The 25,735-nt window shown below is 36.9% G+C and overlaps 3 protein-coding genes across 9 annotated transcripts in view; 1 reads left to right on the top strand and 2 right to left on the bottom strand.

The window, feature by feature from the left end:
- Positions 1-25,631, bottom strand: part of PIGBOS1 (PIGB opposite strand 1) — a 37,677-nt gene extending 12,046 nt beyond the window's left edge. Inside the window, exon 1 of one of the 3 annotated variants that reach the window (XM_032624059.1) lies at positions 25,549-25,631. The gene's annotated coding sequence lies outside the window, so the exon portion shown is untranslated. Of the gene's footprint in view, positions 1-180; positions 451-25,548 lie in introns of those variants that run through there. The other 2 variants (XM_032624057.1, XM_032624058.1) reach the window with 2 other exon arrangements.
- PIGB (phosphatidylinositol glycan anchor biosynthesis class B) lies at positions 453-24,897 on the top strand. Of its 2 annotated transcripts, XM_032624050.1 has the most exons (12): positions 453-736; positions 2,368-2,503; positions 2,931-3,048; positions 6,697-6,801; positions 8,386-8,516; positions 11,074-11,214; positions 12,501-12,552; positions 17,665-17,876; positions 18,491-18,555; positions 20,931-21,144; positions 24,004-24,184; positions 24,513-24,897. In XM_032624050.1, exons 1-12 carry the CDS (start codon positions 604-606, stop codon positions 24,648-24,650), a joined length of 1,626 nt encoding a protein of 541 aa, XP_032479941.1. In that variant the 5' UTR covers positions 453-603; the 3' UTR covers positions 24,651-24,897. The 2 variants fall into 2 exon arrangements, with proteins under 2 accessions (XP_032479941.1, XP_032479943.1); XM_032624052.1 differs by lacking the exon at positions 6,697-6,801.
- Positions 24,458-25,735, bottom strand: part of CCPG1 (cell cycle progression 1) — a 39,024-nt gene continuing 37,746 nt past the window's right edge. For all 4 annotated transcript variants that reach the window (XM_032624049.1, XM_032624048.1, XM_032624047.1 and 1 more), the window contains one exon: positions 24,458-25,646. In XM_032624049.1, coding sequence (XP_032479940.1) covers positions 25,457-25,646 — 190 coding nt within the window. In that variant the 3' untranslated portion in view covers positions 24,458-25,456. The remainder of the gene's footprint in view (positions 25,647-25,735) is intronic.

Genomic DNA, 25,735 nt, shown 5'->3' with positions numbered 1-25,735 from the left:
CCACTAGCTCGCTAAGAAACCCTGACCAAGTCCTTTAACGTTTGAGGGCCTCATTTCCCACAGGCTAAATTACCCCTACCCTGCCTACGTCGTTCAACAAATACTTATTGTGAGATCACCCAAAGAGTGCAATGTTACACCAACACTTCCGTTTGTAATGAAGACTACTATTATCATTACCACTCAGAGACCTCTGACAGTCCTGCTCAGGCTCCGCGCCGCCTCCCGCCTGCCCCCGCAGAGGCGAGATCCGGCTCCTTTCTGCAGTTTCCGGACCGCCAGCCGCAGAGACCACGAAGCCAAAGGAGGGCAACAATCCCTCGAGAAAGAAACGTAGGCTGGAAAGCAGGGACTAGGCCGTGGCGAAGCGCAGAAGCGTTGCCGGAACATGCAGCACTGCGCCACAGGGACGCGCAGCAGAAACCAGCCGCGGGCGTGGGCGTAACCAAGTTAGCTTTTCCCGGCTACCTCCGCGCCTGCCAGAGACGGCCGCTCGCAAAGGCCAAACTTAGTGGGCGGAAGAGCGCGCTGCTTCAGCTAGCTGCCCAGGGCTGGGGACGGTGACGCCTGGCTGTCCCCAGCAGACCTCGAAGCAGATGCAGGATGGAGCGAGAGGGCGGCGGCGGCAGCCTCTTTTTCCGTGGTCTCCAGAACCGCTCCCACGAGAAGATGAAGCTGAGAACGAGAAAGTCCACCTTGTACCTCAGCCAGCAGAAGAGCACTGGCCGCGGCGGAGGTGAGTGAGTGGGTGTGGAAGACGAGCGGAGTGGCGGTGGCGGGAAATCGCCGACACTGAGCGAGGGCTCCATCTGCTGGGGTGGGGGGGGGGGCGGGGGCAAGAAATCACTTTGCTTTCGAGAAGGGATCCTCGATCCCTGTCGTTTGCGCGTCAGTGTATTCTGCATTATTTTGTGCCGTCCTCCCCGCAGCCGTGTGAAGTGAGTAGGCGTGATGTGGCCATCCCCTTTTCAGAGAGGGGGTCGCCACCCTGGCCCAGTGTTCCCGAGGTTTCGTAGCTACGGAGGGGCTGATTCCTGGAGTGGGACCAGGTCTGACCCCCCGCCGCACTGCTTTTTCTTCACTGCCCCCTCCGCCTTTTCTTTGGTCCTGATGTAATGTTGACAGGAGAAAAATCATCCCAGCAAGTGGGATTTTGATCTGTCGGAGGGGTATTTACTATAAAGATGGGCTCCTCATTCATTCATTCATTCTTTATTGTGCGCCTTTTATGTGCCAAGCGCGGTTGTTCAAGGGCCACTTCTGAGTACAGTTTCTTCTGCCTGAGTCTACGGACTAGAGAGAAGGAAAGGAAAGAACAAGGTTTTCGTACAGCAGATACAGTGCAGTCGGGAGGTTTGTTTCTGAAAGATGAAAGTTCAGAAGGGGTATGTGGTGTTGAACGTACCAGTTGTCTGAGAAACATTTAAAATGTGTTCCTGGAGAAGAAGGAAGGAGAGTGGCAGGAACCCGGAATGTTAGCAAAGACTCACAGTGGATCAGAGGCACGTTGCAAACTCAAGTCCTCAGGAGGCCGGACAGGCAAGGCTAAATATTATATACGTAAGAAGTCAAAGCACCCTATATTTCAGTACCAGCCAGTTGTTCCCAGTTGAGCTCTGTGTTGCCAGATCTTAGAGTTTTGATATGCTGCAATACAGATGTTAATATAAAACCTGATTTTTAAACGTTGGCAACTAAATTCACATTAAAAAAAAATATTGTCTACAGGCAGTCCATTTGTGATTAAGAGGGCTTTGGAGTCAACATACAGACCCAGTTTTGAATCCTGTTTATTTACAACCGTTTGACTTGGGAGAAGGCAGTTTAACTTCTGAGCCTGTTTCCTCATATATAAAATAGGGCTAATGATATTTTCCCCATAGCATTGAGGACTAAATGAGATAGTGTGTGTAAAGGAACGAACTCAGTGCCTAGCATATAGAAAGTATCAGTAAGGACTATTTTAAAATGCATAGAGGACCATTTTATATGCTAGTATATGCACATTATACAAAGTGTTGCTTCCTATGTTAGTAATTTGTTAGCTGGTTTCTTTCATTAGATATACATATAGGATAACCTAATTAGCCTAAGGCCTTAGTTAACCCAGTCTTTTTCAAAATGTATCTTAATATTCTCTTTATATTAATAAGTTGCCAGAAAGATTGGTGAGGCTCTGGCCTTTTTCTAACTTTCCACCCAGGTCTGCTTTGAGAGTAGTGTGGAGGGGCCAGAGTTCACCACTGCTTTAACAGAACCTGAGCAAGGGGCCAACCAGAGCAGCAGATTTTAGCTCCCCAACTGGAATTTGCCTGACTTTTGTGCTACAATTACCTGTTTGTTCATTTTTTGTTGTTTTTTTTTCAGATCTTCTTGGTGAAAACATTTATCTGGTCTTGTTTACCATAGCATTACGAATATGTAACTGCTTTTTAGTCCAAACAAGTTTTGTTCCAGATGAATATTGGCAGTCTCTTGAAGTTGCACATCACATGGTTTTCAAATATCCTTTGTAGTTTCTTTTCTGGACTAGAAATGTGTATTCATCTTAGGAATTGTGTCAGCTCCATGACATATTTGCAATAAATTTTCCATATTTTCTCCAAATAATTTTAACTTATAAAAGTGTGCCATTATTCTACGCTAATATTTCTTCTATATCTTTCTTTGATGTTAGTGTACCTGACTCAGCCTTTAGCATATATTCCCAAAGGGTTCAGTAATGTGGAGGACATAGATGAAGTAAAAAATGCATTCCTGCTTTGAAGAAGTTAACAGTTTAGTTGGCCAACTGCATTTTTACTTAAGATATCCAGTGTAAAATACTATTTTTTTAAGCTTCTTTGCCAAAAAATAAAAGTGTTTTATATATAGAACTGAAAAGAGGTTTTGTTTCAGTGCTATTTAACATTAGTCCTTAATATTACTAATTATGGTTATTTGACTTGGGAATGGAGAGAAAGATTGAGGGGTTACACTTACCCCTTAATCTTTGCAAGCATATACAAGATTCTGCACCTTTTGGGGAAAGATAGTGTTCAGTTGCTGGTAAGTTTAAATAAAAGTAATCAAAATAGTCATTAACAGATTTATTCCATCCCTTTTTTAAGGTTAATGTATATTAACTAAACGATAATATTGGTATCATGAAGTTTGTTTTTAAAAGACTACTGTTGCTAAACTCAGACCGCATCTGGGAAGCCCAGTGTTCAAAGACATACTGTGATGTGTAACTGTTCAATATGTGCTAAAACATAAGACTGAGCGTGAAAGTGTTCTGCTGTGAGCAATCCTGTTAAGATATACAGATTTTCAGAATGACTACATTATATATTATTCGTACTTTAGAAGTAAATTTCCTTCATAAAAGGATCACTTAAGAGCAGTGTTGTATCTTGCTTTTTTTAACTTGTGAGCAGATCATGTTATATGAGCCTATGAAGACTAGACTAAATACATGTAAACCCACTCAGGATTTAGTGTTGAAATTACAAATTAGGAAAATTAATTTGACAAAAATATAGTGATATATACAATCATTGTGCTATGTAGTAATTAGCCATCAATAGTAAGCAGGGTTGTAATCCCTAGATCATGAACTTTGGGGGTCAGTCACCAGGAGAGGATACAAAAGAACTAATGGTGCAAAAGTTTTTCTAACCTCATTCTCAGTATCTTTAAGCTATCATCAAGTTGGACTCAGAAGTTTGGGCCTTCCCCATTTTCTGTTAGGGAAGTGGCCCAGAATTCCAAAGGCAGTCTAAATCCTGAAAGGTTTTTTGAAGCCTGGAAAGACACTGAGGTTCTGGAGTTCTCGTTTTTGTTTTGGTTTGGTTTTCTTAGGCTGTATTGTACCCTCCCCTTTGCAACGATATTTGATTACCCATTATCGAGAAACAGGACCATATCGGTAAAATTGATGCTTCATTTGGGAATATCACAGGGAAGGAAAATTGAGAGCAGTAGCAGGGTTTCTCCCATTAACACATGTAGAAGTTAGGAACTATGAATTCTCTTTCCTTCTCTCAGGGCTACCCACCAGCTTCTAGATCAAGAAGGATATTCATAAAGACTCAAAACAGGGCAAATATATATAACATCCCAGAAAGTAGGTTATATTATGAATGAAGGAGTCTTCAAGATTGAAAAACTTCCTATTCCTCCACGATCTATCCACTGCCCTCAACCTGTAGCTGACCCACCTGGCCATTTTGTGATTTAAAGGAAACCTCCTCTCGTCCCCATCCTACCCTACTCCAATACCCCTCCACCCCTGAAAAAACCTCTATCCTACCTGGAACTTGAGCAGATAGAGAACCATTATGATGCTATCAGTCAGTCATTCATACTCTCATATTGATTATTTTAAAATATAGATTATACAATTTTGAAACTAGAAGGGTCAGAGAAGGGATGAAGAAAATAGACCAAAGTCACAGCATGTTAAAAGCTAAAACTAGATCCTAGGTCTACTTATTTACAGCCTAGTGTTCTTTCTAGATAGCTTCTCTCTAAACTGCGTAAGGTGTGTGAAAAGAACTAGGGATGGCTTAAAGCTCTGCTGTCCAATATGGTAACGGCTACTGAAGACTTGAAATGCAGCTAGTCCAAATTGAGAAGTGCTATTAGTGTAAAGTACATACCAGACGTCCAAGAATACAAAATAAGAATGTGAACTATTTCTGTAACTTTTATATAGATTAAATGTTGAAATATTTTAGATATAATGAGTTAAACAAAAGCACTAAGATTTAATTTTACCTGTTAGAGATTTTTTTTTTTTTTTACTTTTTGACTACTATAAAATTTAAAATTCGGTATGTGGCTCACATTGCATTTCTACTGGACAGTGCTGGCTTAGAATATGTGACAAGAAAGAGGGATAAGAAGGGAGACCTGTGGGAGTACCACAGTGGGGGCTTTGAACAGTCAGGAGATGGCGCAAAGGCATGTGGCTCCTAGAGCTTAAGGGAGGAGGATCTTAAAGAGCAGGAGTGTAGAAAGGTAAGCCGCCAACACAGGCCTCACCTTCAGGGTTTACCCCTGGCATGTTCCTGCTCCTCTTTACCCCACCGCCCTAGTTGTTATTTTCCAGAAGCCATGTGTAACTGTTTAATTCTGGTCAGGTCCTTATAACCTGGAAAATAAGGATATCTTAAAAAGTCCGGAGAGACTGCTAATAACTGGGAATTTACAACTCCACTTATTTTTGTGTTGAGCTAAAATCTACCTTCTCTTAAATTCAGTATTTCTACATGACAACCCTTCAAAAAAGTATTATTTATCCAGGATAAATAATCTCCAGTTCTAAACCTCATAATCAGATAATGTCCTCTAAACATCTTCTAATTTATTAATGTCCATCTTAATATGTGGGTCTCGAAACTGAACACAATATTGGAAGCTAGGGTAACTAGCTCAGAATATAGTGAGACCATTAACTTCATAAATACTATACTTCTCTCAGTGCACAAGAATCCTTTTAGTCGCTACCTCAACACTCAGCTCCTATTAAGTCTGTAGCAAAATTAACTTTTTACATGAAATACTTTCATACCTGGGAGGTGAGGAGGAAGCTTACAGATTCTTATGCAGGGCAAACAGAAGGTGAGTACAGAGGTGCCTTTTACTGTATTTTACAGTGCACAGTTTATGTGGAATTATGAAGTACAATGTACCTTTAACTCTAAGATTTAAACATTTATTTACAGATTATTGATATAGGATGTAAAGCTAAAGTGTTAGAAGCCACTGACAACTGAAAGTAAAGCGGCTCTAATTATAATGTAAAATTAGTGAAGTTTGATCCAACAAAAATACAGATTTACATATAAATTTTTAGAAACACATCTTTTGAGCAAACTAAAATTAAGCTGTGATCTACCAGCAAGTGTTACTTTGTTAATAACTGTGACACATTTTAAAACTCAAAGATGATGCTAATGTATGACATTAGAATCATTAACTGTAATTAAGTTATAATACATTTACTCTTTCTTTTTACTCTTAAATTTATTCTTTAGTGTCATCTGACTGGATACTATGTTACATGTTTCTGTAATTATAGATTACTTAAAGCTTTAAAAAAAAGTAACATTATTTTATTATCTACGTCGTAGGATAGGGGAGCAATGTAACTTAGTAGCTAAGAGCTTTGGAGTTAGGCTGACTTGGGTTTGAATCTTGACCTCCACACTAACTAGCTCTGCAGCCTTGGGGAAATTAACCTCTCTATGCCTCAGTTTTCTCATTTATAAAACAGTACCTGTTAGAAGCACTGAATCAGCTGATATACATAAAGTACTTAGTATCATACTTAGCATACAGTAGGGTAAATGTTTCATAAAAAATTACCTACTGTTACGCTACTGAAAAGAACTATATGTGCTTCTAAAATAGAACCTTCACACAATGAAATGGTCTGCTGGCTATTTAAAATTAGGAGTGTTGTAATATATATATATTACAGAGAGAATGAGAATGAGAATGAGAAAACTACCTTTTGGTATTTCCATGAAAATTAATGTAATTTTTAAGGTATAAATTATTTTTGCAGAAGAATGGAATAATACATCTTTTTTTTAAACTAAGAATGGCTTTCGATTGATAGTTGGGTCAGCTTGTTGATTTCTTATGATTTTAAAGTATGAACCAACAGATGTTTTTAATATCTTTTTTTTTTTTTAACTAATGAAGATTTGGATTCCTAGACTTGCCCAAGCACTTCTGTCTGCTATAGCAGACTTGAGGCTTTACTCATTAATGAAGCAACTAGAAAATCAGCAAGTGGCAAGATGGGTGGTAAGTCCTAAACACTTTAGAAACTGTATGTCAGTTACTTCATTCCTACAAGCATGAAGCACATGAACAGGTCAGTCAATATGATTGATTCCCAAAACAGTTTCAGAAAGTAATTTGTACAACTTTATAGGGGTACTTCCATAATTAAGAACAGTAAAATGCAAGTGGACATGCTATCTCTCTCCTTCTGAATGAGCCCTAGGTGGCAGAAGCCACTGATACCCTCCAACACTATGAAAGGCTAAACCCTAGGACCCCGCCTTGGGAAGCACCATGACTCAGAACTGAGTCCTTGCCTCACTTTCCATAATATTCAGTAGGAATAGTTCTAAACCACTGCCTACCTCACAGATCACCTCAGCTGTTTACAACCCTTGTTCACTCTTCCTCCAGCTACCTGAGACGTATCTTTTCACTGATGCACTCTTTCTCTTCTGGCTAGAATGGTAGAAATAGCTGGACTTTTAAGAGAATGTGGTATAGAAGACTGTCTTTTGTCATTTGGCTCATTTCACAGTGGGGAGATAGATTCTCAAACTCCCATTCAAATCTTGAATGGATTTTCCCATTTAAACCATAAGTAAGCTTATATGAGCCAACTTAGAAATCTTACTGCCTTTTTTATATTTCTGTTAGCAAATATATTCCAAATTCCAAGTAACCAATGTACCAACACATTTCTGAAATATTGTTATTAATATTAACAATTTATTATTAATAGGACATGTTTCTGCAGGTAGTGTGTTGATTTGCATTAAAAAGACAGATTGCTTTAGCGATTGAGTCCTTGATAATTGATTCAAGGATTAAGTCAATCTCTTTAATTTGTGCTTAATACACACTGTCGAAGGCTGAACCTAAGATGGCAAAGGCATAATGCCTTTGAAATCCTTCCTCCAAAGTAGCAGCACTAGGATCTTCTAGCTCAGGAAGAGCCTTTAACTTCACAAAAATTGGGAACATATTTTAAAGTCTGTATTTGAAGAGATAGGAAGCTGGTACGATGTTTAATACCCTTGCAACAACTAGTAAGTTTCTTTTAAGGCATTTGTTTTGTAGACTGAATGATGCTTCTGTTTGCATGTTCTACCAAAAAGTGGTTTATTAGTTTAGTCCATTTCCAAATTAAAATGTAGTGGTGTTTCCTGATAGTCATGATTTTTTCTCTTACGTTGTCTTAAATTTTCCACCAAGAAATAGGACAACATTCCAAGCAAGGTCAATAAAAATCAGTCAAAATACTTGTCAGTAATATAAGACAATTGGAGGAATACTGATTGTGAGACTCTAGTTACGAATTTCAATCTTCTCCGAACTCTACCATCAAAGAATCTGTTTTATGTCTTTTATTAGTGTGAAGTGAGATTTAAATCAAATGCAATGCCACAAAAATGTACCTGAAAGTATAAACTTAACTTTAACAAATACAGACCTGGTATCATAGATGTGCTTGATATAACTTCTTAAAAACAATGTTTGGACATGCCCACTTTTAACATTATTTAGACTTGCTTGCTATTTTCCTTAGAATACTAAGCTTTTTGATTTCCCACTCCATATACGTTTGCTTATAATTGTTCTTAGTTTTTCTGCCAGTTATGCTCTTGGTTCACGTGGTATTGCTGTACCAGAACTCTTACAAACACCATGGAAACTGTTCTCACTATAATTGCTCTCTTCTACTATCCTTTGGAAGGTTCAAAGTTTATGAACAGGTGAGTAACAGTACTGTTATAATTATGTACAAAACTCTAAAGCATGCTTTTGAAAAATCTTAAATTATCAATATATTGCAATGTCCAGTGGACCCCCTAATGCTCATGAAGGCTGTTAGAACCACAAATTCACAGTTGATGTATTTATTATAGCAGGAAAGAGATATACTCAAACCAGATAATTAAGGAGAGTTTAATAAAAGGACTGTTTACAAAGGTGTAAACAATGTTTGGAAAAGCTAATAAGGGGATACCATAGTACCCAAGGGCTAGTCACAACAGGAAGTTTCAATTACCCTTTGGCCCCAAGGAGCAAGGAGAGGAAAGTTACTGAAATCCATAGAGCTGTAACTTTGAGAGGACCCCAACAGGAGAGGGGCACAGCCAGCCTTTAACCATAGCAAGGAAAGAGCAGGGTGAATAAAATACCCTGACTCTTCTGCCCTGCTGTTAACCAATACTAATGAGAAGCCAAAAAGCAAGATAGCCCATTGATATAGTCCATAAAGGTCAGCCTCCCTGCATATTGAGCAGGTGAAGAGTAGAGAGCAGATCTGGATGGGCAAATAGAAAACATATGGACCTGGTTTGGGTTTATATAAATTGGTATAAAATACCAAGCAAAGGGAACATGAGAAAAGGCACAGAGCTATAAAAGGGCTTCACTGTATTCTGGGCAGGTTGTCCAGAGGAGCTAATGTGTGGTAGGATGTGTGGGAGAAGAAAAGGAGGGATGAGGCTAGAATGGAAATTTGCCTTTCTCCAGAATTTGGACTTTATAGGTAGCAGCTGACCACTGGTGGCTTTCGAGAAGCATGACATAATCTGATTTAGAAATAATTCTCTCATAGTAGCAGTATTTAGGATATACCGAAAGGGAATAAGCCAGAAAATTTGGGAATCTAGTTAAGAAAATTTGGGAATCTAGTATCCATTCTCCCTTATATGTAAGGTTTTTGGGAGGATCAAATCAAATAAGATCATTTCTGCATTAGACTCTCGACTGCAAGAATAGGCATTCACTTAAGTTACCTATAGATGAGGATATCTAAACATTGATTTCTATCAAATGAGAATATTACAACAGCTCTCAAGAATTAAATGAGACTCTATGGACAGTATATAGCGTATAGCACATGGCCTATTACAAAGTAAGTGTTCAGTAAGTACTGATGATTGACAATGATATTAAGTAATATTTCTGGGAAATTAAAAAAAAAAAGACTGTGAAAGGATTCCAAACAAGTGACACAACTGTGAAAAGATTCTAGAATAGTGAGAGTACTTGATGTAAAATGATGGCAATGAGAATGGGGAGGAAACACAGTGGATGTGTGGGATGAAAAGTTTCTATTTAAGGTGACTCCAAATTTTAAGACTGAGAAACTGAGTGATACCATTAACTTAAACATTAGACACTAAATAGGTTTGAGGGAAAGGTGTGGAGCTTATTTCATACAGTTTGATTTTGAATGCCAGTAAGAAATTTATGTAGAAATATTCAGAAAGGAGTAAGAAATCCAAGTCTGAAAATTTGGAGTGAGGTTAGGTAGGCCTAGATATACCTGGGCATCCCCTAGGTAGTTTCACTATGGCAGAATTTGCAATTAGGCTGTCTGCAAGTCAGACCAAGCCACAGATGTTTTATTTCACCTACACAGTGTTTGTTTTTTAACTACTTGGCAAAGTTTGTAAATTGGGAGATCTTACCTAAAATCTGGATTTCTAGTTCCTCTTTAAAAAAAATGTAAGGCCTGTTAACTTTTTGGGCCAGGATTCCTTCATGATGATATCAGACACCCATGCAGCCAATATCACACAATTTTTATTACTTATCTGGTCTCTGTAAGCATTTGAACTTGAAATCCCTGCTCTTACATCTTCACCAACATTGGAAATTTCTTTATAGTTACTTATTAGTTAATAGGTATGTAATGGTACCATAAAGTTGTTTTATTTTGCCACTGTCTGTAGTCCTCATGATTAAATTATCAGGTGCTCGCCTTCAACCCTTTATTGAGGGAAGTCCTAATAGTAAAAACCCACATTTCTATCCATGATCATATAGGGTTTTATAAGTAAGATTTTTTTAAAAAAAAATCAGGTGTATATACGCATCTTTCAGTTGGACAAAATTACCAGCTTACATTCAAAACAAAACCACATGTGCCCAGATTTTCCTTATAAAATGGGGACTGTCTTTTATCTCTTTAGGAGAGACTTGATCATTTTTCCACCAGGAAAGCGACTGGCAGAGTTGTACGGTTAAAAGATGGTATACCTCAGTAAACAAGATAAACATTAGGACACAGAATAACTTCTTACTTGAAAATACTAGAATATTAAAGCTGGAAAAGACCTTACGTATTACCTTTCTTTATGGATGAGAAAAATTAAGAGCCAGAAGTTTAAGTAACTTCCCCAAGTTCACATAGCTATTTATACCAAAAGGAAAATGCTCTCATTGTTTTAAAAAAAATGTTATACCACAGCGTAAATAGATAACTTCTGAACTCATTTCCTAGTTGTCTTGACAATACCTTTTCCTTGCTTATAGTGTCAAGTACTCCTCCCTGGTGGCACTTGCCTTTATAATTCGTCCCACAGCTCTTATTCCGTGGATACCTTTGCTGTTCAGACATTTCTGGCAAGAACAGAGAAAGCTTGATCTTATTCTACATCAGTTTTTACCTGTAGGGTAAGTATGGCTACAATCCATATATTAATTTTAACAACCTATAAATTATAAACAAGATTTTACATCTTTTAGTCAGTTACATCTTCTAACGTCAATGAGAATTGTCAGACCAAGGAAACATAGTATTTCCAATTTTACATGTTATATTTTTATTTGTGATTCTGAAGTATTTTAATTTGCTTAAGTGAGGATCTTGGCAATTTTTCTAAATTAGAACTTTCCTATGCTTTATTTCTTAAATATTTTTCAAATTTTTTTTTTAGAGATACTTGATTCCTTCACATTTGTATGGGGCTTTATAATATATGTGTTCACATATTACCTGATTTTCACAATTCTTGGATCTAGGCAACGTAGGTGTTTTTACTTTGTGATACAGAAAATGGAGGGCTTGGTGAAATTAAAAATGAATTATAGCCAGTGTCACTGGGTTGATTGCTCTGATGGAAATGGGATTGAAACCCAGGTCCTCTTAACTACATTTTGAGCTCCTAGGATCAGAATTATCCCAGGTATCTAGTGGAATATCCAAAATAATTATTTATTGAAGGGATGAATGCATTTTGACTCTTAAAACAGTGATCTTTTTAATATACTAGTATTTACTCTGTACAGGTTATTTTTGGTAGCTATTAAAAAAGGACAAAATCATCCGGTGGCTAAGTTGCCAGTGTTGTCATTTCTCAGATTTATTAGCATTGTTTTGGAAGTAATGCATTCATTCAGCAAATATTTATTTAATCCTAGTATGTGCTAGGTGTCGTTCCAGATGCTGGAGATACAGCAATTTAACAAAATAAAGTCCATTCCTTCATGAAGTATATATTCTAGTCGGGGGGGAGACAGCTAGAAACATATGATTTAACATGTTTCTCAAATGACAGTAAGTGCTATAGGGAAAAATCATGAGAGCCTGCAGATGAAATTACAGCCCCAGTCAATATCCTGACAAGTTATGAGACCTTGAGTCAGAGACACCCAGTTAAGCTGCACCTGGATTCTTGACCCACAGAAACTGAGATCATAAATGTTCATAGTTTTTGGTTACCACATTTTGGGGTAGTTTGTCATGCAGCAATAGATAATACAGAGTTTGTTACTTTTAAAAAGTTTGCTTAAATATAGCTTCTCTCAAGGAAAGATCTTTCAAAACGATATTCAGTTGGTAAAACTTTTAAAGCATTTTTAAACTGGCTTTTGATGCAGGGCACTTTGCAAAGCCATATGCCACTGTTGGATTTTCAGCAAGTTCAGAATGTTAATCACCCTTTTATTTTGTTTTTCAGATTTGTCACTTTGAGTTTCTCTCTGATAATTGATCGTATTTTTTTTGGTCAAGTAAGTAGAATTACGCTTTTTTTTATTTAAAAAAAACTATTTTAATGTAATCATTTATAACACTAAAAACTCAACCTTACTTTTTAATCCATGAATATCTGGGAGCATAAGCAAATCATTTTTTTAATGATATGGGATATATTAGAAAAAAACTACTAGCATATGCCTTTGGTTAACTTTGCTGTGTTTTCTATATAACAGAATTGTATATTCCTAATTGAAGTTCAAGAATCCATTTTCAGGCATTTTTGTCAGGTCTGAATATTTCTGTCAGGTTTGTAACAATAAAGGTTAATTTTTAAATGATTTTAATTGACCTCAATTATTCAGAATTCAAATTAACCAGAATATTCTTTAAGCATCTGATTTGGCATTTTAATCTTATGACTATTGGTAATACCTTTGGTTGTTTTTAAGTTCCCTGTTTTTAAGTCACTCATGGGTTCTGGAATCAGATGCCACTGTCTGAGGCCTAGTGCCCTCATTATTAGCTGTAAGACCTTGGACAAGTTGTGTATCTTTCTCGCCAGTTTCCTTATCTGGAAATAATTGTGATACCTGTCTCTTACGGTTGGAAGATTAAATGAAATAATACATGTAAAACGCTTACAACACTGCATGGCACAAGTGAGCACTTAACGTTAGCTGCTGCTGTCATTACCTACTTTATGCTATAATTCAAACTGCAAAGTTTTCAAAGCTTTATCTTAATACGTAATATCTGATGCCATAAGGTAGAACAGTAAAAATTTTAATATGGGTACCAAACACATATACTCATAAAAATTATTTTTAAGGATTCTCTTTAGGTCCAGTTTTATGTAAAACTTAACACTGTCATAACATTTATTCATACTTGCTTGAATCTCAAGAACCTAGTGTTTCACAAATTAACAAAAAACACATTAGTACTTAGAACATAAAAAAATTAATAAAGAATGATTTCATTGTTATTACAAATGACAATGAAAACACAACTATACAAAATCTATGGGATGCAGCAGAAACAGTTCTTAGATGGAAGTTCACCATGATACAGCCCTTCCTCAAAAAACAAGAAAAATCTCAAATAAACAACTTAACCTTACCACTTAAAAGAATTAGAAAAAGAAGAACAAACAAAACCTAAAGTCAGCAGAAGGAAGGAAATAATAAAGAGTAGAGAGAAAATAAATAAAATAGAGATTTAAAAAAATAGAAAAACATCAATAAAACCAAGAGCTGGTTCTTTGAAAGGGTAAACAAGATTGACAAACCTCTGGCCAGGCTCACCAAGAAGAAAAGAGAGAGAACCCAAATAAACAGAATAAGAAATGAAAGGGGAGACATAACAACCGATACCACAGAAATACAAAAAACTATAAGGGAATACTATGAACAATTATATGCCAACAAAATTTGACAACCTAGAAGAAATGGACAAATTTCTAGAAACATTCAGCCCACCAAAAATGAATCAAGAAGAAACAGACCTATTGTATAGCACAGGGAACTCTACTCATTGCTGGCTCTGTGGTGACCTAAATGGGAAGGAAATCCAAAAGAGAGGATATATGTATATGTATAGCTGATTCACTTTGCTGTACAGTAGAAACTAACACAACCTTGTAAAGCAACTATACTCCAATAAAAATTTTTTAAAAAGAAGAAGAAATAATTTGGACAGACCAATCACTAGAGGTGAAACAATCTGTAATTTTAAAACTTCCTACAAACAAAAGTCCAGGACCAGATGGCTTCACAGGCAAATTCTACCAAACACACAAAGAAGACCTTATACTGATCCTTCTCAAACTCTTCCAAAAAACTGAAGAAGAGGGAACACTCCCAAAGATAGTCTATGACGACATCATCACCCTGATACCAAAACCAGACAAAGACACCAGCAAAAAAGAAAATTACAGGGCAATATTTTTGATGAATATAGATGTAAAAATTCTCAACAAAATATTAGCAAACCAAATCCAACAACACATAAAAAAGATCATACCACAACCAAGTGGGATTCATCCCAAGTTCACAAGGATGGTTCAACATATGCAAATCAATGTGATACACCACATAAACAAAAAGACAGAAACCACATGATCATCCCAATAGATGCAGAAAAAGCATTTGACAAAATTCAACATCCTCTGATGATAAAAAACTCTTACCAAAGTGGGTATAGAGGAAACATATCTCAACATAATAAAAGCTATTTGACAAACCCACAGCCAATAGAATACTCAATGGTGAAAAGCTGAAAGCCTTCCCACTAAAATCTGGAACAAGACAAGGATGCCCACTCTCACCTCTTCTATTCAACACAGTACTGGAAGTCCTACCCAGAGCAATCAGACAAGAAAAAGAAATAAAAGGGATCCAGATTGGAAGGGAAGAGGTAAAATTGTCATTATATGCAGATGACATGATACTATATATGGAAAAACCTAAAAACTCCACATAAAAACTACTAGAACTGATAAACGAATTCAGCAGGTAGCAGGATACAAGACCAACATACAGAAATCAGTTGCATTTCTTTACACTAACAATGAAATATCAGAAAGGGAATGTCAAAAAACAATATCTGGGACTTCCCTGGTGGCGCAATGGTTAAGAATCTGCCTGCCAATGTAGGGGAGATGGGTTCAAGCCCTGCTCTGGCAAGATCCCACATGCCGGGAAGCAACTATGCCCATGCACCACAACTACTGAGCCTGTGCTCTAGAGCCCACGAGCCACAACTACCGAGCCCGTGTGCCTAGAGCCCGTGCTCCGCAACAAGAGAAGCCACCACAATGAGAAGCCTGCGTACCACAATGAAGAGTAGCCACTGCTCGCCACAAATAGAGAAAGCCCGCATGCAGCAACGAAGACCCAAAACAGCCAAAATAAATTAAAAAACAAAATCTTTCAAAGTTGCACCCCCCAAAATAAAACACTTAGGAATAAACCTGACCAAGGAGGTGGAAGAATTATACACTGAGAACTATAAAACATTAATGAAGGAAACCGAAGACGATTCAAAGAAATGGAAAGATACCCTATGCTCTTGGATTGGAAGAATTAATATTGTTAAAATGGCCATACTACCCAAAGCAGTCTACAGATTTAATGTGATCCCTATCAAATTACCCATGACATTTTTCACAGAACTAGAAGAAATAACCCTAAATTTTATAGGGAACCATAAAAGACCCAATATTGCCAAAGCAATCCTTAAGAAAAAAAACAAAGCAGGAGGCATAACCCTCCCAGACTTCAGACAATACTACAAAGCTACAGTAATCAAAACAGTGTGGTACTGGCACAAATACAGATATATGGATCAATGGACCAGAACAGAGAGCCCAAAAAATAAACCCACACACCTACAGTCAATTAATCTTTGACAAAGGAGGCAAGATATACGATGGGAAAAAGGCTCTTCAGCAAGTGGTGCTGGGAAAGTTGGACAGCTGCGTGTAAATCAATGAATTTAGAACATACCCTCACATTATGCACAAAAATAAACTCAAAATGGCTTAAAGACTTAAATATAAGACATGACACCATAAAACTCCTAGAAGAGAACATAGGCAAAGCATTCTCTGACATAAATCATACCAATGTTTTCTTAGGTCAGCCTCCCAAGGCAACAGAAATAAAAGCAAAAATAAACAAATGGGACCTAATCAAACTTAAAAGCTTCTGCACAGCAAAGGAACCATAAACAAAATGAAAAGACAACCTACAGAACGGGAAAGAATATTTACAAACAATGAGACAGACAAGGGCTTAATTTCCAAAATATACAAACAGCTCATACAACTCAACAACAAAAAAACACACAACCCAATTGAAATATGGGCAGAAGACCTAAACAGACATTTCTCTAAAGAAGCCATGGCCAACAGGCACATGAAAGGATGCTCAACATCGCTAATTATTAGAGAAATGCAAATCAAAACTTCAATGAGGTATCACCTTACACCAGTCAGAATGGCCATCATCAGAAAGTCCACAAACAATACATGCTGGAGAGGGTGTGGAGAAAAGGGAACCCTCCTACACTGTTGGTGGGAAGGTAAGTTGGTACAGCCACTGTGGAAAACAGTATGGAGTTTCCTCAGAAAACTGAAAATAGAATTACCATATGATCCAGCGGTCCCACTCCTGGGCATACATCCAGACAAAACTCTAATCCAAAAAGATACAGGCACCCTTATGTTCACAGCAGTACTATTCACAAGACATGGAAACAACCTAAATGTCCATTGCAGATAAATGGATAAAGATGTGGTATGTGTACACACACACACACACACACACACACACACACAATGGAATACTACTCAGCCATAAAAAGGAACGAAATAATGCTATTTGCAGCAACATGGATGGAACTAGAGATTATCATACCAAGTGAAGTAAGTCAGGAAGAGAAAGACAAATACCATATGGTATTACTTATATGTGGAATCTAAAGTATGGCACAAATGAGCTTATCTACAAAACAGAAACAGACTCACAGACATAGGGGACAGACTTATGGTTGCCAATAGGGAGGGAAGGATTGGCACTTTGGGATTAGCAGATGCAAACTATTATATAGATAATAGGTAAACAACAAGGTTCTATTGTATAGCACAGGGAACGACATTCAGTATCCTATGATAAATCATAATGGAAAAGAATATATAAAGAAGACTAAGTTCGGGCTTCCCTGGTGGCGCAGTGGTTAAGAATCCACCTGCCAATGCAGAGGACACGGGTTCAAGCCGTGGTCCAGGAAGATCCCACATAACGCGGAGCAACTAAGCCTGGGCTCCACAACTACTGAGGCAGCATGCCACAACTACTGAAGCCCGTGTGCCTAGAGCCCATGCTCCACAACAAGAGAAGGCACTGCAGTGAGAAGAAGCCCATGCAGAGCAATGTAGAGTAGCAACGAAGACCCAACACAACCAAAAATAATAAATTTATTTTTTTAATTAGTTCATATTCAAAATTATTAATGTAAACTACAGTCTGGTGTTAATAGACTTCACTCTGATTTAATTTCATGATTCAGCCAAATTCCCTAATGCCAAAGATTCATACTTGGCACTAACACATTTCTATTTCTTTTTCCTTCGATGATGCCAGTGGACTCTGGTTCAATATAATTTTTTGAAATTTAACGTGCTGCAGAATGTGGGATCATTTTATGGTTCTCATCCATGGCACTGGTACTTCAGTCAAGGATTTCCAGCTGTCCTGGGTACTCACTTACCCTTCTTTATTCATGGCTGCCTTCTAGCCCCAAAGAGGTACAGGATATTTTTGGTGACTGTGCTGTGGACACTGCTAGTTTATAGGTAAGATTTTATTTATTCAAATAGTTCACTACTTAAATGTTACCAAGAAGTTAACTAAATTATTTAAAAGGTAAACTGTTTATCTTTTGGAGGTGCATTAATTCTTATGATTTGTTAGTGGGGATTATTTAGCAGATGGAAAATGTAATAATTATGCTGGTACTCAGACAGACTGAATACTTCTGATAACAGTTTGCTTAATATGGATACATTCAATTTTTAAAGAGGTTGAACAAATCGTATTTGCTTTTAAAAAACAAAAACTGCCAAAATTTTAAGTATTGAAGGACCAGAGAAATATTTTGAAAATGTATGCGCCTTTATTTGAAATTTGAGTAAAATAACTTACTTGGATTGGTAATAGAAATCCTTTTTTTAGAATGCAATTGTACTTTAGAATATCGCATTGACATCAAATGTTAGGATTACTTTTAACACATCATCATCACCTTATAACTAAAGAAGAATGAGACTGATTCCTAAAGCATGAAATTCAGTCTCAGTAATTACAAAAACAGATCATGTTAATCATATTTTTTAAATACATTAACTTCTCAAACCATCATTTAATATAAAAAATTAATATTTTCTTTGAATATCTTTTTTTACTATAGCATGTTGAGCCACAAAGAATTCAGGTTTATCTATCCAGTTTTACCATTTTGTATGGTGTTCTGTGGTAAGTATTTTCGTATAATAGAGAAAAAAATCGATTATAAAGAAACAGTTAAAAGACAATCAATGCTTATTAAACTCTAAAATATTATTTATTTTCTACTAGGCTAAATAAGAATTGCTCCTTAATTACAAATTGAGTATATTACTGCAGGATTCCCTTTTTTGCAGCCTAAATATCCTTTTTCCTGGGTCCTGTGAGATAAAAACATAAGGATCCAGTATCCATACACCTTTTGGTGGTGGTGTTTCTGGCTGTCAGAAATCTTTCACTAAAAAGTAATACAACATGTCTATTTTAGAATAGCTAATTTAAGTTTATGGTTAAACTACAAAGTTCTACATTCCACAAATGAAAAATGTACATTGAAACTAGTTTTTAATGCTTTACACACATCTATCCCTTCAAGACTCACTCTAATGCATATGCAATTTTTAAAGTGATTCACACATCTTAGTTTTTAATCTTTTCTCCATTTTTCCACTAGGTTTTTTTCAGTAAGTTTTTTACTTATGGCTGCTAAAAAGTCTTATATTACTCGGCTCTGGAAAATATGAATTTTTTCATTGGTTGGTTTGGAAAATTTACGAATTGAAACTTTATTAACTTCAAGTTTAATTCAGAATGAGTGTTGGCTTCCTTCAAATATTAATCACTAAAAAAATCACTGGACTAAGGAGGGAAGAAATGAGTAATCAACTGGGCCTGGAGGCTCAGAAAAACTAGGAAGTTAATGGTACCAAACTTTTTACTTAAAAAAAAAGCAAACCTCTAAACAACCCATCGAGTTAAGCAGCCTTCTTTGACCAAGTATAAGTGATCTCCTACAGATCTTAGATGTAGTCTCTTCAATTTAGACACAAACATACACATCTATGTATTTGAAATATCTAAAGTTCTGAAACCAAAGTTAGTGTCCTATTTATAGTCTTACTTCATATACAAATGCAGGCACAAATAAAAACATAAGCATCTAAGAGCTATTTGGCAAGTTTTAAGAATAGTGGGACCATTTAGCAGAGCAAATCTGTTCACAAATCACTATTAAGATTTAAACTTTTTTTTTTTTTACAATAACTTGAGTTAGAGTTATAATTGTTTGCTTTTCACCCAGGTGAGCATTGCCAGACTACTGGAGGACAAATATTTCTGTGCACGTGTTTGGTTTGGTTAATTTACGAACTTGGTTTCATTCCATTTTTATAATCTGGTTTTTCCAGCATTCCACTTCTCTGCTCTGTGTCTTTACAGAGTGTTTTAAAGACTGAGTTGTCTGAATTCTCATTCCCATTCCAAAAGAGTAAGTCTTTAAGTGGCAGGATCTTGGGTTGGGTTTCTGCTTAATCTGTTTTTACTACAGTGGCCAGTGCAGACTTGCTGGTCTCTGATTAGGCCACTTTGTTTTTCCATATGCTAATCTTTTTAGCAAAACTGCGCATGTACTGTTTCAAAAGTCAGATAAGGATTTTTAAAGAACAGTGGTTCCCCTGCCCTCCCTCCCATTACCATACTCAGAGGCAATCACTTACACTCTTTTAGGTGGTTGTTTTGTTATTTGTCTCCCTCTCTAAATAAAATGCTAATAATGCTCTTAAAGGTTACTGTTTTTGGCATTATCTGACTTCTCACTATGGAAAATGAAAATATAGATTTCCTTAGCAAAGTGTTTTTTTTGTTTTGTTTTGCCACATACAAGAATTACTTTTACAAATTAAAAAAGAAAAATTGTTTAGCATCTCCAAATTGTCCAACACTATAGTGAAAGAAAAAAAAAATAATAAAACATAAATCGTTCTCTTCCAGAAAGAGATCCATGCCACCACTCATAAACTGACCACTGAAAATCTCCCAGGAGCTTAGTGGTGTATTTTTCTAAGAGGATATTCTGTTATACTTCCTCCAGAATTACTGAGACCTGTATGTACACATCCATTGCTAGTGTTTGGAGATTAAAGTGATAGGTAAATGGAATAAATACAAGTCCTGTTTGTTTAGCAACTATGTACCAGGACAGGCACTGGACATACATTTTTTTCTAATACTTGAAAAAGGTACTGTTAGGGAAGATAGGGAAACTAATTCCAGAGCTAGAATTCAAATCTGTTTCTGTTAGACTCTCCAGCCATAATCTTTCTGCTATACCTCAATTCCTTTTTCTAGAAAAAAGTCAAGACATGGATGATAATGGATAGTGACAGTGAATGGTCAGAGAAATTACAAAGATGACGTATTGCTGATTTCTTGTTTGTCCATGACAGCATTACAGCTTGTACTACACTTCCATGAAAGATTACCAATATAATTTGCAGTTAATATTTGCTTAGCTATAAAACAAAACATTACCAGTGTTACAATTCAGTGTGTCTATCTTTATATAGGATACTCCCTAAACAACCTGAAATTGTGGAAGAAACCAGCTCTAAGTTTCCTGTTTCTATCAAATATGTTCTTTGCCCTCTATACTGGTTTAGTTCATCAACGAGGTACTCTTGATGTCATGACTAATATTCAAGAACTCTGTTACAACAATACAAATATATCTTCAGCTTCAGTACTTATGATGATGCCTTGTCACTCTACTCCTTATTATAGGTAATAAAATTTGTTCACTATATGCTATTATTACAAAAACGACTTTAAAATTCCTTTTGGATTCCTGGATTTAAATTAATTGATCAAATGATTATAAGAAATTTGAAACTGCTATTTATGTCAATGAAAATCATATACAACTTTTAAATAAACTTTAATATTCTTTTTTCAAAACAACTTACATTTAAATAATCTGATCAAAAGCCTATATGATATTTTATACTATTTAAAGGTAGTATAAAATATCATATAGGCTTATTTGATGGTACTCTTAGTAAAGAAATTCACTTATCATTGATCCGTACAAACCTATCATACATCTTATTATTTACATAATTTTGAAATAATCTCTAAACACTGGATTCAAGTCCAGATTTACTGTTGTACTGTTGCCCTGGTTTTAAACCAGTGTTTTTAGTCTCTTTGGATATCAGCTGTCTTGCCTGTAAAAATTAGAGAATTCAATTAGATGACATCCTAATGCTTGGATTAAGTGTGTCTGGGAACTAACACTGAAACTGCCTTTAATTATGCAGGACGTTTAAAAAGACATCATTGGGCTTCCCTGGTGGCGCAGTGGTTGAGAGTCCGCCTGCCGATGCAGGGGACATGGGTTCGTGCCCCGGTCTGGGAAGATCCCATATGCCGCGGAGCAGCTGGGCCCGTGAGCCGTGGCCGCTGAGCCTGCGCCTCTGGAGCCTGTGCTCCGCAACAGGAGAGGCCACAGCAGTGAGAGGCCCGCGTACCGCAAAAGAAAAAAAAAAGGAAAAAAGACATCATTGACCCTATGCTTGTATTTCAGGCAGCTGTATTACTTCACCAATTGCCCAATAAGGGTAAAAGGACAAGGCAAACAGCTTTCCTTTAGAAAATTCTTTACCTATCTGGCTTTAAACAATCTGAAGTTAATTTTCCATGTGCACAGTCAACTTAGTATCAAACCTGATATCATTTTAAGGTAATTTAACACTTTTGGAATACTGTACTTAACTGAATCATTAATGCCAATCATTAATATGCAATTTGGAAATGTCTACCAAAAGCCACAGGTTAGATGGATTTAAGACCCCAAGTATCCCTTTAACTTGAGGATCCTATACTATATAAAAAAGACTAGAGCTGCGAGAGGGACATTCACTCTCCATCCATGCTCTCAGTAGAGTTAACACTGAAGAGAACAGGAATTCTAGAGGCACCAAGATGCTCTCCCATACATGGTTGTAGTGGTTGATATCTTAGGCTTTGTATAGTTCACCTAGTTCTTGTCTTACATTTTTTCAACTTGCACAATGGAGCACACACAAAAAAGAAAAAACAGTCTGATACCTACTTTGGAATATAAGGCTGGCAGCTTTTTCTCAGTTTCTGCTTTCCCCCTGAAGCAAAACCTTCATCTTCAAAATTATAAAAGTCATGAAGTATTTGAAATAACTTTATTTATTTAGGCATTGTTGGGTCTTTGTTGCTGCGTGCGGGCTTTCTCTAGTTGTGACGAGCTGGCTTCTCATTGCGGTGGCTTTTCTTGTTGCGGAGTACAGGCTCTAGGCACGTGGGCTTCAGCAGTGGCAGCACACAGGCGCAGTAGTTGTGGCACGCGGGCTCAGTACTTGTGGCACAGGGGCTCTAGAGCGCAGGCTCAGTAATTGTGGAGCACGGGCTTAGTTGCTCCATGGCATGGGGGATCTTCCTGGACCAGGGCTCGAACCCATGTCCCCTGCATTGGCAGGTGGATTCTTAACCACTGAGCCACCAGGGAAGTCCCAGTCATGAAGTATTAAGGTCTTGTGTAAATTTATTTTGTTTGCATTTCATAGATAAAAATAAACTTTTATCACTTATTAATTTTTCTTCTTTTTATAAATTTATTTATTTTTGGCTGTGTTGGGTCTTCGTTGCCACGTGCAGGCCTTCTCTACTTGTGGAGAGTAGGGGCTACTCTTCGTTGTGGTGCGCGGGCTTCTCATTGTGGTGGCTTCTCATCGCAGAGCACAGGCTCTAGGCACACGGGTTTCAGTAGTCGTGGCACGCAGGCTCAGTAGTTGTGGCTCGCGGGCTCTAGAGCGCAGGCTCGGTAATTGTGGCGCACAGGCTTAGTTGCTCCGTGGCATGTGGGATCTTCACGGACCAGGGATCAAACCCGTGTCCCATTGGCAGGTGGATTCTTAACCACTGCGCCACCAGGGAAGTCCCTATATTAATTTTCCTGAGGCAAAGTTGTAAACATGGCTTTTTGCATGGCCCAAGTAACTGGCTTAAGTTGTTATGATTCATCAGTCCATCTTTTTTACATACACTCTAGTCTTTCTATGCCACAGTAAAACCATTACTTATTTGAATTTTGATCAGTGAACCCATGTTGCTCTCTATTACTAAATCTTACTTATATAAATATTTAAGAAAAAAAAAAAAGGAAAAACTTGTCATGTAAGGATTCAGAGCAGAAAGAGGAAAAGAATCCTTTCTGGTTCATGATCAGTTTTCTACTTTGCCAGATATTACTCTCTTATTAACAAGCAACATACCCGGTCCCAAAGGCCCCATGCATCCCTGGAACAGCATACTAATGTTATAGACTACTGAGTCCCACAAGCTGCTGACCTACTTCCCGCCCTGAAATGGAGTTTTGCTCTTTAGTTTGGACTTGAAGTTACTGCACAGGTACACAGTGTGAGAATCATATTCTCCATTTTTGAGAAAACTGCATTAAAGGTGTGCCTCCTCACCTTAACTGGAACCTAGTTTAGATTCAGATTTCACATTTTGTTATGTGAGCGTATCTTAAGAGTAATTTGAAAACTTTCACGAAAAAAAATTTTTTTTTTACTTCTTGTAACTATAATGGTAACTTTCTTTTTATAGCCATGTCCATCACCCACTTCCAATGAGATTTCTCCAGTGTCCCCCAGACCTGACTGGAAAAAGTGATTATCTTGTTGAAGCAGATATATTTTATCTAAATCCCTTAAAGTGGTTGTATAGAGAGTTTCAAAATGATTCAACGCTGCCTACTCACTTGATCATCTTCAGCATCTTGGAGGAGGTAAGGGAACATGAAAAAAGGTATAACTCAGTATTTTTATTTCACCTCTGGTTTAGCAAACACTCAGGTAAATAGACAACATCACTTTTTTTATGGTCCCTTTCAACCCATATTTTATAACTGGTCTTTTCCCTAGTCCAAATCAGCCCTAGTTCTATAACTACCAAGGAATATATGTTACTTACCATGAGTTAATTATTTTATTAAGAAATTGCATTGTTTTATTAAGAAAAGGGTTTCAGAAGAACAAATAGGTCATTCTTAAATTCTTGAAACAGTACTCAGGAAAATGCAGCCTTTATTTACTTAAACATTTATTTACTTCTAGGAAATAAATCCTTTCCTAATTTCAAACAAGTATGAGAGAACTGCTGTTTTCTTCCACACTCACTTTCCGGAGCGTCGAACTGGAAGTCACATATACGTCTATGAACGGAAGTTAAAAGGGAAACTCAACCAAACATGAACATGAAATTCTGACTTTGTTTAGATCTTTCTCAGAGAAATAGACATTGCTGAGCAGAAATATCCAGATGCTGCTTAAATATGCTAGTAAATACTGGGTAAAATTCATGGAACTAGCAAAAAACCACTATGAACTGCTTTACCAAATATCACTACTGAGGAAATATATGATAACTATCACAAAATATAAAATCATGTATTAATAATGCAAATGCCAGATTTTAAATAAAGACCTTTAGTTTTCCTCATGGTGTAGTTTTATTGTTTCTTCCACAATATTCATATGTGCAAGAAATTTCACAAGAGAACAAGTCAGCAAGCTCGTAAGGCAGCAAATTCTTCACAAGTCAACGGGCTCTTGAACCCACAAAAAGACAAGAAGTGTAAGATTATAAAATGTTAGAGATGAAATTCCATCACAATGTACTTTTTTCAAGCTCTACTGGAAATTTAACACAAATATCAGTGTTAATTACACTTTGTCATGTATGATTTGAGCTTGCTTTAAGCTCATACACTGAAAGGAAGTCTCATTTCATGCACAAAATCTGTTGCATGCCTGGCTTCCTTAATATAAATCTACAGTTGAACATTTCCAGTGCCAAAAAAAATTCAGCAAAGCTAAACTACAGGAAAATGCAAGTTAGTAAGCTTTTGCTTGATGCTTCTGAGTAATAATATAAAATCATCAAACTGATACTTAGAAATGACAAAAAGACACTAATTTCATCTTAGTTTCAACACCAAACAGTATAGAAAGCATCCAAGTTTCTGTTACAGTTTTCTAATTTAACTTAATCATGATGGTCAATATTTAGGATCAAAAGGTAATTGCCCCAATTCTATTTCAAGGTTTGCCATGTGTCTTCCATTAGTGCGAGCATATTTATGCCATTTACCTTCCCTTTTATAAGGTTGTGGCTGAGGGTGCTTCTGCTCTTGTTTTCGATGCCTGGAGCTTTCAATATTTACCATACGTTGCTTTTTATCTGGTCGACTGAAAGCAGTAAACACATTTTTCATCCATGTTAGAGTTAAATTTATTTAAACAAGAAACAATTTTAATGTTTTTCTCCATTAATCTAT

This window comes from Phocoena sinus, chromosome 2 (assembly GCF_008692025.1).
Source record: "Phocoena sinus isolate mPhoSin1 chromosome 2, mPhoSin1.pri, whole genome shotgun sequence".
Taxonomy (NCBI): Eukaryota; Metazoa; Chordata; class Mammalia; order Artiodactyla; family Phocoenidae; genus Phocoena; species Phocoena sinus.
Note: the sequence above shows the minus strand (reverse complement) of the source record. Positions and strands in the feature narration are given on the sequence as shown.